General features: G+C 35.4%; 1 protein-coding gene across 1 annotated transcript in view; it reads left to right on the forward strand.

Moving 5' to 3' along the window:
* CCDC178 (coiled-coil domain containing 178) overlaps window positions 1-14,659 on the forward strand; it is a gene marked incomplete at both ends in the record, with an annotated part of 413,121 nt that overhangs the window by 258,514 nt on the left and 139,948 nt on the right. Inside the window, 3 exon segments of the mRNA XM_080821927.1 lie at window positions 11,635-11,670; window positions 11,674-11,709; window positions 11,713-11,725. Coding sequence (XP_080678053.1) covers window positions 11,635-11,670; window positions 11,674-11,709; window positions 11,713-11,725 — 85 coding nt within the window.

A 14,659-nucleotide genomic window follows, 5' to 3' on the forward strand; every position in this document is an offset into this window, starting at 1 on the left:
GTTCTTCACCAATTCACTAGGCACTAGTTCACCAGTTCTATTTCTTTTGTTTCTTTGAAAATGGGCCTGAGTAAATTAACACTGCCAAAAATAAACAATTAATGTACCTGTAAAATCTGGCCCCTTTCAGTTTTGTTAATAAATGACTGCAGAAGAGTATTGTGGACAGATAGGCATAGGCATTAAAAACATTCTCCTTGGGGCGCCTGGGTGGCTCAGTGGTTTAAGCCTCTGCCTTCGGCTCAGGTCATGATCTCAGGGTCCTGGGATCGAGCCCCGCATCGGGCTCTCTGCTCAGCAGGAGCCTGCTTCCCCCTCTCTCTGTCTGCCTCTCTGCCTAGCTCTGATTTCTCTCTGTCAAATAAATAAAATTTTAAAAAAACAAAAAAACAAAAAAAAACCATTCTCCTTTTGTCAGCTAAAGGGTAACTCACATAGCTCTCCGATCAAAGTAATCCTGAATATGACAGTTTCCTTTTTTAAATCTTATACTATTCCATCATAGTAAATCACCAATTTAAAAACAAAAACAAACATGTACACAAAGCCAATACGCTATCCAAAAGAGGAAAGTAATAATGGAGTGAATAATACAGTTTTAGAATTCTGTGGAGTTGTGTCAGATATAAAATCGGTTTCAAATTGTTTCCTTGGGTACTGGTAATCAGCATTGTGTGGTCTTTCAACGAAAAAAAAATCCTCATTTTAAAGAAAGATATGCAATGTACTCATAGGTTATTGAAAAAAAGTATAAAAAACAAAGCTACTATCTGCATTGATGTACATAGAAAAAGAGCAAAAATGTTATCTGTAAAAGCAGAAAAGAATTTGGCCTGCTTGACTTTTTGTATCAAGCATGCTACAGCAATCTTTTGATTCTAATATGAAACTATAGTAAGGATCATTGCACTAATGCATGAGGATTTGTGATAATGTTGCAGAAATTTTACTGTCAAAACTGAACTGCAGTGTAATGACTTTTGTTATCATGGTTTCTAATAACTATTCAGCATGAATTGACCCTACATATGTTTTGCAGCAATAATGTGTCAGTAACTCAAAAAGCTAAAAAGGAAATAAAAAACAGTCAATACAGTTCTGTGTATGACTTCATGATAACCTTTCTCCATTCTTACTATTAATATTGTTAAAACAGTTATAACGCAGACACCATACAAACTACCGGATCACATAGAAGTAAAAGCTTGGACACTTTGTGACAGTCCTGGCCAAATATACCTTAAAAGTACTTTACAAGAAAACAGTTCTCCTCTGTTGACGCTGAGAACCGGGTACTGATTGGTCCTTTACTACTTTGGAGTCTGTTACTCTCAGCTGTAGGGAGCCTTTGATATGTTTCTCTTCTTTTCCTTACAATGTGTTTCAGTTTCTTTCCCCTTTCATGAGATTCCTCTCTCTCTCGTTCTTTCTTTCTTCCTTTATCTTTGCATCTCTCCTTCCATTGGAGGATATTTTCACTTCAGCATCTCTTCGTTCCACTAAATAAGGAAAAATAAAAATAGCCTACTGCACTCCTCCTATATGGCTGCCACCATGCTATGCATTTACAAGTGTAAAGCATTGAACTCTGCACCTACAATAATATAGTTACAGCTAATGTTCTTATTATTATTCTATTCTTATTTAATTTACAAAGACTCTATGGATGGGCACCTTGGTCGCTCAGTCAGCTGAGCATCTGACTTCGATTTTGGCATGGGTGGTGATCTCAGGGTGCTGGGATCAAGCCTGGTGTCAGACTCCCCACTTGGCAGGGAGTCTACTTGTCTCCCTCTGCCCTTCTCCCCCCCCACTCACGTTGTATCTCTCTCTCTAAAATAAATAAATAAATCTTTAAAAAAAAAACCAACTCTATGAGACAACTGTGAATATTCTAATTTTTTTCTTAGGAAACTAAGCTACTGTAACAAAATACCACAGACTGAGTGGCTTATACAGTGACCTCATCTTAACTTAATTATCTTTGTAAAGAGCTTATCTCTAATTATAGTCACATTCTGAGGTCCTGAAGGTATGACTTCAACATACGAATTTGGGAGAAGAAGAACAATAAAACCCGTAACAGGTGCTTTGTAATTTAAGTTAACACTACTTGTCAGTGGGACACAGTGCTGTGATTCGAACCCAGGTCGCTTGGGCTCAAGCTTATGGACTTTCTGCTATTCTACAGTTTCTCTTATATTCATTTTCTCTACCTGCTCAACCTATTATTCATCGTGTGCATCATTATATCTCCTTAAATGCAAAGATATTTCAATTATAAGGACTTTGTAACATCTGTGATATGGGTGTATGATTCAGCAGTGCCTAGTAATGAAATACTTTTTGATGGAGAGATTTTATGTTTTTTTATAGGGAATAGCAGATCATTTATGTTTCTCATCAGTGGTCAGAGATCCAAGGAGAAAAGTTCTTTTTCCAAGTAAATGGACTTCTAAATTCCTCTCTGATTGCCTCAGACAGCAGAACATGTATACATCAGTGCAGATGAACCTAATCACAGAGACTGCAACAGAAATTAGAATGAAAATACAGGCCATACATGTTAAAAAACAGAAAGAGAGCAGCAGCTGCACGAGGCAGGCAGCTTTTAGCAAAGAATATAGAAGGAATGGGTCCCTGGGTGGCAGAGTTGGTTAAGCATCCTACTCAAGTAGGGATCTCACTGTTGTGGGATGGAGCCCCATGTCGGGCTCTGAACTCAGTGGAGAGTCTGCTGGAGATTTTCTGTCTCTCCCTAGCTCTCTGCCTCTCCCCCTGCCTACGCTCGCTCTCTCTCTCTCTCTCTCAAATAAATAAATAGATAAGTCTTTTTAAAAAAAGAATATAAAAGGAAGCAAAGCTTTCTGTGGGAATTTGATAACAGAGCTTGAGATTCTGGGAGATATGGCAGCATGAGTAGGTTTAGACACACAGACTTACAGGCACGCATGCACCAAGGTGCCAAGAAATAATATAATAATCAATACTGAAAGGATGGGTGGCTGACAAATACACTTTACAAATAGAATTTCTCCCAAACACAACAGAAATTTAGAAAAAAATATAAGATACCAAGTGCTGATAAATGGAAACTCACATTCTTAAAAGAACACTGGAATGTGATAGTAAGCAAAGGAAGGAATTATGGGAGCACCACCTCCCCAAATATCTTCCTGTATTGGAAGCCTGTGGGCCAAGGTAAAGAGTACCACAGTGAGTCCCCTTTCAGCTTGAAGACCGAGCTTCTTAAAAGCAATCTCCCCTGGGGCACCTGAGTGGCTCAGTGGGTTAAGCCCTTGCCTTTGGCTCAGGTCATAATCTCAGGGTCCTGGGATCGAGCCCCACATCAGGCTCTCTGCTCAGCAGGGAGCCTGCTTCCCCCCCACCCCCCCGCCTGCCTCTCTGCCTACTTGTGATCTTTCTCTCTGTCAAATAAATAAAATCTTAAAAAAAAAAAAAAGCAATCTCCCCTAAGCTGGATGAGATCTTTCTTACCTGGCAGTGCAAGGACTAGAGGTATTCCTCTCAGTTATCTGTGGACAGTTTATCTGAAATCGTTGTTACAACTATGCATCAACAGCAGTGTAGCATGTGTGTATGTGGGAGAAAGGCCTGGGGCTGCCCCAAATGAAGAGCCAACTGGTTGTGGCTCTTATCTCTAGTGATGCCTCACCAAGTCTTAAATTTCAAGGATAGAGAAAAAAATCCCTGAAAGGATCTGTTTAGAAGAAAATAGTGATACAGAGGGAAATTATCACACTAACCCCAGACTTAACATTCTCAATGTTTTATGACAGAAAACAGAAAAATATCTACATAAATTTACAGAACAAATTAAGGCACCCAAGAATGCTGAATCTAGGCAAATTATTGTTTACGTGATGGAAACAGAATTTTGAATGAGCAAACAAACAACAAATACAGCAAGTTTTAAAAATCCAGATGGCCAATAAATATAGGAAAAATGTTTCTACCTCTCTAAAAAGTATATACATAGAAATTAAAGTGAGGTACAAGTTTTCAACTCTGTTTTTAGAAAATCAGTAAGATTGATTACATAGTGATGGTAGGGGAGGTAGGAAAAAAGGCATTCATAAAAGACAAGAACTCTCATTTGTCTATAACCAAATTCACCAGCCTACCTATATCTATCCCATAGTTGTTGTCCTTCTTATTAAAATTGAAGTACTTCAGCTCCTAATATAAAATAAGGCTCTTCACTTGTGCTCTGAATCCATCCGCTTTCACCTCCTCATAGCCGTCATCCACACAACTTTCCCATCCTTCAGTATCTTCAGATTTTTTCCTTCTCCACTGGACTATTCCCATCATCATGCAAACATGCGATATACTTACCACCTCAGAAGCCCTCTTTTGATTTGACATTCCCTAGAGCCCTTCATTTTTGTTAAAAATTTTGGAATGAGTCTTCTGCATATACAGTCTTTATCTCATCACTCCTCATTCTCTTCTTTCTTGAAGGACCACTTGTCAATGACTTCCTTAATGTCAAATCCAATAGTATATATCTGGTCTCATCTCGCTCAATGGCTCATAAGTATTTGTTCACCATACACCATTCTCCTTCTTGAAGCATTTTTTGCCTTGGTCATGATACTGCAGCCTCATTTTTCTCCCCACTCAATGGACAGCCTCTATCTCCTGTGTTAACAACTCATTCTGTTCAATTTCCAAAGGTTGGGCCAATTCAGTGCTCAGTAGTAGGATTCATTCACTTTTTTATCCACGTCCTATCTTTAGGTGGATGCCTAAATAATTTTGCAGGCATAACTCTGAGGAAGAGAAGCCAAAGAGTACATACTGTATGATATTTTATTGTTGTTTATATAAATAGGCTGAATAATCTATGCTGTTAGAAGTCAGGAGAGTTGTTATCCTCATTGGAAGTACCAACTGGAAGAGGACATAAAGGGGGTTTGTGGAACATTAGTAATGTTTTCTTTCCTCATCTGGAAGATATGTTCAATTTGTAAGTAATTCATTGGACTATTTACTTATGATGTGCATAGTTTAATATACATGTATCATAATTAAATTAAAATGTGCAATCACCCAGTGACTTACCACCATATTCAGAATAAAATCCACGCTTCTTGCCGAGGCCTTCCAGACTCTATAATCCATTCTCTTACTCCCTCGTGTCACTTGTACACTCATTCCACTCTGCTGTGGCCTCAGGCTATTTTTAGATCCTTGGTCACTCATTCTCAGGATAGGGTCTTTGAAATTTCCAATCTTTCCACATTTCCTCCCAAATTTCCTATAGCTTGCTCCTTCTTCCCATGTAACAATCACATTAAAAGTTTTGTCCTAAGAGTAGCCTTCTCAGAGCTCCTCATCTGAAAGTGTCTCTTGACCACCCGTTCTTATGTCACCATATTTTATTTTCTTCATAGCACTTAACATTCTGATATTTTATTCTATGTCCATTTGCTCATGGCCATTTCTGCTGACTGAATGTAAGCTCAATAAGGGTGAAGAAGGAACTTACCCTCTTTTTCACAACCACAAGTCTAAGACCCAGAAAAGTACCTGACAAGTATTTTTTTGATTACTAGATGATTGTTCCTGGTGGGGTATCTAACAAAATATTTATGCATACTCACTGGGACAGCTATTTCTACTTCTGGGAATTTGTGAGAAAGTAATCTGAAAAAGTCTGCAGAGATATACATATAATGATGTTGGCTATAGTACTGTTTATAAAAAGGAAAAAATCAGCATATTCAATATACGGTAATATGGGATTGTTTGAGTATATAATAGAATTGGTATACAGTAGGGTATTATACAGTCTTTAAAAGGAATAACATAGATAACATGGAACATATTGATTAAAATATCAGGTTATAACTCAACATGTACTGTATGATGCCTCTCTGGTATTCTCATATGTATTAGATTTTATTATATTTATTTCTATTGATCCATCTGGAAAGATATAGTCCAAAAGTTAACTGTATTAAGGCTGTGGATGTTTTTCAATCTTCCTCATCCTTTGTTTATTTTATTTTTTTGATGAACATTTATTATTTCATGATATAAAAATGTAAATCTTTTTATGTTACAAAATAAAAATTAATAAGACCCTTCAAAAAAGTGTGAAACAAAGTAACTACCATGAGATTTTGAAAAATGGAGAACACTCAGAAGAAAAATCTAGAAAAATCCAGATCTGATAAAATTCCAAATAGTCTCAGCTTCTATTGTGAATTCTTTTTACTATAGTTCATTTGCTTTGCTTACTTCAAATAGATATAATTCTCATTACAAATTTGGGTTCAGTTATTGTCATAAGGGTTTATAATCTTCACAGTCTGAAGTAATTACACCCTTAATAGAAATTATTCTGTCTTTATACAAGGACAATGGACCCTACATGAAAATTTGGATCAATGCTGAAAGAAAGAATAGGGAAAATGCCACAGCATCCCTTAAAATATATATTTATAAATCTAAAATTATTTTTCTAAAAGATTTTATTTATTTTTTGACAGACAGAGATCACAAGCAGGCAGAGAGGCAGGCAGAGAGAGAGAGAGAGGAGGAAGCAGGCTCCCCGCCCAGCAGAGAGACTGATGTGGGGCTCGATCCCAGGACCCTGGGATCATGACCTGAGCTGCAGGCAGAGGCTTTAACCCACTGAACCACCCAGGCGCCCCAATAAATCTAAAATTATTTTATTTGTCTATGGTGATACTGCACATACACTTAAGAAAAAAATTAACATTTTAATCTTTGTATAGCTAGAGACACCTGAAATGAATACAAACTCGAGTATGATCTCTGTCTCTGATAGACCCTGGGAAAGTCACCCAGACAGTCTGTTTCCTCCAGCTCTCTTTCTTCTTTCACTGTATAGAGGTATGTGAAGATTATGTAGGAGGATGTATGTGACAGCTTTATATAGGGACCCTCGCACAGTATAGCCTTCTAAATATTTGATGTCTGCTTCCATATTTTAGCCCATATATGGGCTAAATAATTCTCCTCATTTTATAATTTCTTTGTGGGTACCATCTTCAGTTTCTTTTATTGCCTGAAACACTTTTGAGGGGGATATCCTCATATTTTCTCTAAATTATTTATGTTTACTTGCTATTTAACCATATTTTAAAAGTCTAGCTTGAATCCTCTAATTACAAAAATAATGCATACACAAGGCAGATCATTTTAAAAACACAAAAATGACCACATTTTACCCTTGAATCTATTAAAAGATATGGTATTAGTTACTAAAACCGGAAACAAGTATTTTGATGGTGATTAACTACAACAAAGAAAAAGCAAAATGATTTTTTTAAGTCCTTGAATGTCTTACCCCTTCTAATTTTCCTGTAGAGTGTTGGCAGTTTTCACTGTACCATCACATTATTGATTGATATTCTAAAAAGACAGATTTCTTCTGTATATCTGTGTTTTGTGTTTATATTATCCCATCCTTTCAATTTTATGCCCTACTTATACTGACGGAGTAAGTTTACAATTACCTACAGAGTTGATGAACACACTCTATAAGTTATTTAATGCAGGTCATCTCATAGCAGTTGGCTAGATGGTCCCTGGAACCAGGTCCTGGGAGCTACATCCAAATATTAATGCAACTTGAAGTGGAAACTTGTATTATTTTTTAATTGAACATTCAAGCATGTTATGCATTCACCTATCTAAAAATAATGTGATTAAAGTCATATTTTCCCATGTTTGTCAATGAAAATGTGACAAAGAGCAGATTCTAAGACCTCCTGATAATAAGATGGATTGTCACTATCATTTTTTCTTGTCTCTGTGGCTTGTGGTGCTATCATGGAACAAGATTAAATGGCTCTGGCATGATTTGCTATTCAGAAAAGCTTGGTGTTTCATGGAATCCACACTTTTCCAGATGTTTAAAAATTGATTATTGCCTCTAGTATCTTCCCAGGTAACCAAGTCCAATTCTTTTACCTTTTTAAAGATACATAAATATTTTGCTAGAATTTAGTACTCCCCAACCCCCTACCTATAAGTTTCTAAAAATTTTACATTTTGGCCAAGCTTATAATCATTCTGGACTATGATTACAAATTTTATACACATCCTTCTCATTGAACACTATACAAAATCCTTGTTTAAGCATCCGTTTCTTTCCTTAATAAACATTCAGATTATTAATGCTTACAATTTTAACATGGTCTTTTTCTTACCAATTTTTCCCTTTCTCTTCCTTCCCCTCCTTCCCATGCTCCTTTCTTCCATTCCCCCTTCTTTTTCTCCTCTCCTTCTTCCTTTTTTCTTTCATAATTACTTAATACATTTTTCCTACCCAAAATGAACAATGATAGTAAAAATCAACTTTCTTTTTGATGTTAAAAAATATCTTGATTGGGTTGCTGGGGGCTGGGGAGTAGGGATAGGGTGGTTGGGTTCTGGACATTGGGGAGGGTATGTGACATGGTGAGTGCTGTGAAATGTGTAAGCCTGACCATTCACAGACCTGTGCCCCTGGGGCAAATAATATGTTATATGTTAATAAAAAGAATTAATTCAAAAAATCCTAATTAATATTTTCTTTGCCTTCAATTATCTTTTTCAACCCTGTGCTAAGATTTGGGCATGATCTCAGTAGCTCTCCAACTTCAAATAATAATCCCTAGGAACTCAGACACACTGAACAATGTTAAGAAGCTACTGTTCTAAAACAAAAACAAGAACAAAATCTAAATTATTAGGTGAGTCTCAAAAGACTAGGATTGTTTCTTAGATAATCTAAAACAAAAAGATAGTAACTAGGAATGAAAACAATCACATGCTAGTGAAGAAGTTGTAGGTTGGTAATTGCTTTCCTTCAAAAGTCTCTACTTTTCAAAAATGGTAGTTAGAACATGTGTTTTATTCACTATTTTAATAATTTATATTACTCAGCCTTCAAAAAAATGAAATCTTGCCATTTACAATGATGTGGATGGAATTAGAAGGTATCATGCTAAGCAAAATGAGTCAATCAGAGAAAGACAATTAAATGATTTCGCTCATATGTGGAATTTAAGCAACAAAACAGGAGCATAGAGGAAGGGAGGGAAAAATAAAACAACACAAAATCAGAGAGGGAGACAAACCATATGAGACTCTTAACTATAGGAAACAAACTGAGAGTTGCTGGAGGAGAGGAGTGTGCGGGGATGGGGTAACTGTGTGATGGGCATTAAGGATGTCACATGGTGTAATGAGCACTGGGTTTTATATACCAAGTGATGAATCACTGACCTCTACCTCTGAAACTAATAATACACTGTATGTTAATTAATTGAATGCAAATAAAGTTAAATTTAAAAAAAAAAATTGGGGCGCCTGGGTGGCTCGGTGGGTTAAGCCTCTGCCTTCAGCTCAGGTTGTGATCTCAGGGTCCTGGGTTCGGGCCCCGCATCGGGCTCTCTGCTCGGTGGGGAGCCTGCTTCCCCTCTCTCTCTGCCTGCCTCTCTGCCTGCTTGTGATCTCTCTCTCTCTGTTAAATAAATAAATAAAATCTTAAAAAAAAATTTTTTTTAATTTAAAAAGTAAATTTTTAAAAAATTTCATAAAAGAGAAGGAAAATTTGTGTTCATTTTTATTTTGTATAGTACAAGCCTATAGCTAAATAACACGATTTTCAGGGGGAAAAGTTCTTCTATAGAATAACAAAATGCACTAGATCAATGGACATATGTATACCTGACTGAAATGAAGTTTCACAAAATAATTCCTTTTATCTTAATAATAGCTTTATTGAGATATTCACCTGTCATAAAATCCACCCTTTTAAAGTGCATGCAGAGGGTTTTTGTGTATTCATAGAGTTTTATAACTATCACCACTATCTTAATTTTTATCACCCCAAAAGAAACCATGTAGTCATTAAAACTGGCCCCTGCCCCTGGCAATCTTCAATTTAATTAATTTCTCTCTCTATAGATTTCCCTATTCTGGACATTTCATTTAAATTAAATCATACAATATATGGTTTTTTGCAACTAGCTTCTTTGATTTAGCATAATGTTTTCAATGTTCATCCATGTCGTATCCTGTTTTTCCACTTCATACCTCTTCTTACTGAATTATATTCTATTATATGGATAGGTCACATTTTGTTTAAGTCACCAGTGGATGGACATTTAGATTGTTTCCACTTTTCAGCCCTTCTGCATAACACTGCTGTCCACGTTCATGCTGAGGTATGTTTTCATTTCTGCGGGATATATAGCAAGGTGCGGAAATTGACAAAATGATTCTTTACAATGTTGTGTACAGTTCATGATTTTTGGTGTGACTTTTCTATTCTTTTCTTTTGTTTGCAGTTTCATTTTTAAATGGTAGTTATGTTCCTCTAAATTGGTATTACTCGAAATGATTTGCAACCCCATAGTTTGAAAAACCCAGGGCTGGTTGATTCATCAGGGTCTTTCCAGATTTAACACTATAGTGCATTACGTGGCATTATTTTTCTAGGTGCTTCATAAACAGCTTTTCATTTAGTATTTATAAGAACCTTTTGAAGCAGGCATAAATAGCCCCATTTTATGTAGATATAAGCTGGGAATCAAATAACTTAAAAAACCTTGCCTTTAAGGCCCATGCTGTATACTTTATTAAAATAAAGTCCAGCTACATTCAGTTGGTCCTTTCAATCTTACTAAGTCTTCTCATGGTCCCTCAAGTAAGTCATTTGAATATCCTTGGCTCCTGACTTTCACTTCATGTCAGAATGAGAAATGTATTTTAGCCTGCTTGCTTATTTGTTTATTTTTTTACTCTAAAGTTTACATTTTTTTCTGTCTACATTGTTATCATATGCTTATTACAGAAAATATGAAAAATAATGAAAGCAAAAAAAAAAAAAAAAAAAAAAAAAAAAAAACCCTGACTTTCTAAATACCTACAATCCCAGCATGGAAGAAAATGTTTTTGTCTTACTATATAGACACTTCCAGTCTGTCTTTTAACAAAACTGGACTCATCTTGCCAGTAATGTTCTACAAATTGAAAAAGTATTCATAATACATGATTACATATATTTGCTTTTTAATTTATCCTGAGTCTACCCTTCATTAGTGATGGTTCTCCCTTTGATTACTAAGTTTACAACCTTTAATGCTTATTGACTCTCTTATTTCCTATCCCAAGTTAGAATGAAATTAGATTTTCCAACTTCTTAATACTGGGAGTTTCTGGATCTGTGCCAGTTTCCTCCCCAGAAAAATTCAAAATTCCGAAATCTTCTCACTTTCAGCTGATTTATTATTTCTCAAAAATCTGTTTTGATTATCTTTTTTTTTTGCCTTACTCTCCAGGATTCTTTTTAATTTCAGAGAGGGACTGTAAAAATATTTTTTAACAAGAACAGTTTTATGCCTCAGCTACACTTAGTGACATTTTTTCACTAGTGCTAGTTGGTAACTAGATAATTTGCCAACCCCAGTTCGTAAGTTTGAAACCACACTTGATAACCATCTCAGAGACAAAATAAGAAAAAGTTTAAATACTGAGACAGCTTGTAGTAATTCCTAAAAGCTAAGAAATCCTTGCGTGCATTTTGGATTATAAATTACTGAGAACAGTAATTACTTTTAGCTTGACCTCTTTCCTGGCACACAGGTTATATTCTATAGATCTTTGCTTGATGATTATAAGTGAACCAGCTCCTTCTCATCCCATCTCCCTCCACCTAGATAAAGGCAGAAGCCAGGTAACAGTCAATCACACATAGTAAGTAGCACAAGCATATGTGTCCAAGGAGACAATTTCTTTTTTCCATTTATTTAACAAGCATTCTTGAGTTCTTGTGGCAAACCTATCTCTATAATACGTGCTCAAAAATTGGTGGAAGGAGGAATTCAACATAATTAAAAGTCTAAGTCCTTCCCTCATTGAACTTACAGCCTCATTGTGTAGGCCAAACCTTTTCATGTTAAGCATTCAAGAACACTCACAAAGAATAGGAAGTGAAAGATAAGACTGGGTTTTTTTCACATGAAAAATATTCCGTGATTGTCATATTTATTAGATTTGAAGACATAGGTGATGGGAATATTCAGTGCAAAATGGATTCAGCTCAAGATGCTCATCTAAATGGGAAAGGCAGAGTATGTACTAATCATGGAAAGGGCTGTTTTTTTCACTGGGATATTAAATGTGATAACTACACACAAAGAACAAAGAAGCACCAGGTGCCTTGTTCTCCTGATCTGACTCTAAAGGAAACATTATGGTATGATAGTTTAAGTTCTGGAAAATTAGTAGTATATGAAAATTAATATTTTAATTTAAAATCATTTTCACAATGACACCTTAAAGATTTTATATACTAGTTATTTAAATGCCAGTGGGCAAAATATTTTTCTAAAGAAACAAATATAATCTTGAAACTAAAGGTTGTTTGGTTGTTTTCTAAATAAGTAAAAAAATTAAATCGTATTTTAAATTATTATATAATTTGAAGTACAAATACTTTTGGAAACATTAAGCATTATTTTACTTTTTTGGCCTGCTTTGACTGTATATATAGGTTATTTCATTTATGTATTTTTTTATTTTCTTTTTGACTCTTCAAACTCTGAAGACAGAGATCACTTTAACTTATTTTTTGTCTCTATTTCCTTCTTATATATTGTCTATAAATGTTAATTGAATTGAAATTCCCCTTTGCATGTTATTTTTATCTCCGAAACTCTTATTTTGGAGTTACTTACCTTTGTTAAAAGGCATAAGACTGAGTATATACTTAATTTTTTTTTCCACAAAGAAGGAATATAGTTTTAATTTAAAAATATTACCTATATTAGTCTATTATTTCAGTCTCTCTCTCTGAGTATGGAGCCCTCAACCATTTGAATCCGTATAATAAGTGTGTCCCATAAAAGAAATAATAAGTGCTTCTTATTATTATCTAGGAAACATCAGACCTTTCCACAGGTTACAGGGACTGATCTGGGATAATGGAACAAATCCGTCCGGAAAGCCATCTCAGTATGTGGACTATGTGAATGGATTATCTTATGGATTGAAGCCTGTGATTTTCAGGCTGATGTCCAGACACCAGATGGCTTTAAAATCCTTTCATCCAGAACACTAGCAGCCTGCTTTAGTCACATTGCTCTTGCTAATATTTGTAGAGCATCTATGTGGTCCCCAGTGCATGCACTTATTATTCTATTAGGCAGACATTATTCCTTTTGAAGCTAGATCACATGACTCCTGGGCTAAGTTGACATTAATCACTATTTGTCCGGCCTTAGGCTATAAAGTTCCTAAATAAACATCTTCTAGGAAAGGACTTTTCAATAGTCTGTTCATAAAGATGAAACAAAAAAAAATGATTTACCACTATCACCATATAACAATTTTTAAAAAATTAAGCTGTACTGCACAAATACATATCAATAACAGGCAATTCTAGTTGCTAAGAAGTCAAAAGATCCTGCTTCCTAAAGATCAATGAAACTAGTTTGTGAGGAGCCAGCATAAAAGCTTCCTGGTCTTTTTCAAAACCAAACAGGCTAAGTTGGGATAGTAAGAAATGGTTTTATGAAAGCTATTCATTTCAAGAATTCCAAATATACCTTGAACACTGCACATGTGTTTTTATCCCCCTTTGGGCTTTTGTTTCCTCTTAATCGATAAAAACAAGAATTTCCCATCTGTGTAGTGATAGGGTTGGACTCTGCTTCTCTTTTGAATAACAATCATATAAAGTGTAGAAATAATAAAAAGAGCCTCTTTTTACTTGTTTAATCAGCTTTGGTTGCAAACTTTCTGCAGTAAAAAATCATTATCATATAACTCAAATTTGTAATCTTGTTACCCTCTTATGTACTAGAGTTCTGAATTTACCTAAGTTGACAAAGAAATGAAATTTTGCAGCTTTTGTCTGACATGCATGCTGTTTATGATTTTAGGGATTATATTCATTTTCAGCATTAAATTCATAGAATAAGCAAAATGTCAAACTTTGTTTACTAATTTTATACTTATCTGTTCCTTTAATATCCTGTCTTGGTTCTCTAGTTATAACATAGATGAACCTAAAGTTTGCTAGAAACATTTGCCATTAGCTTCTTCTAAAAAAAAAAATTAAATTTGAGGATAATCCTACCTCCAGAGCTTATTCTGTTCCTGGCCATTGACTGTGACAGTGGAAGGCTCATCTGAAAGCACCGGAGCATCCCATCTAAAAGCATAAAACATATTACATTTCATGAAAAAGCTAATTCAGATTGTTTAATTCTGGTAATATTGCCTCTGTCACCTTCAAAATCAAAATGTTCTTTCCTGTTATTATAAGGAAAACAACCAAATTGCTAAAAAACCCATTTGAATACACAGCTGCCTTATGTTGCATACTAATTTGATTAAAAACGCTCGCGCCTCACCAGCATTTTTACATAAAGCACATTGGTGAATTCAACAAAGACTATTTTAAAAATATATCTGAGGCAGTGTTGATGACCAGAATCTGCAGTAGTGACCACTGGCCCCCCCTGGACTGAGCAAAAATCTTTCTGGCTGTCTTGGAAGGCATGAAACAATTGTCGAGCTATATTTGTTTGCTCACTGCTTTGGGCACTGAGCCAACCTCATTGCAAATAACTGCATTAGTCAAGTGTATCCAAATTATTACAAC

This window comes from Martes martes (assembly GCF_963455335.1).
Source record: "Martes martes genome assembly, chromosome: 13".
In the NCBI taxonomy this organism is placed as follows: Eukaryota; Metazoa; Chordata; class Mammalia; order Carnivora; family Mustelidae; genus Martes; species Martes martes.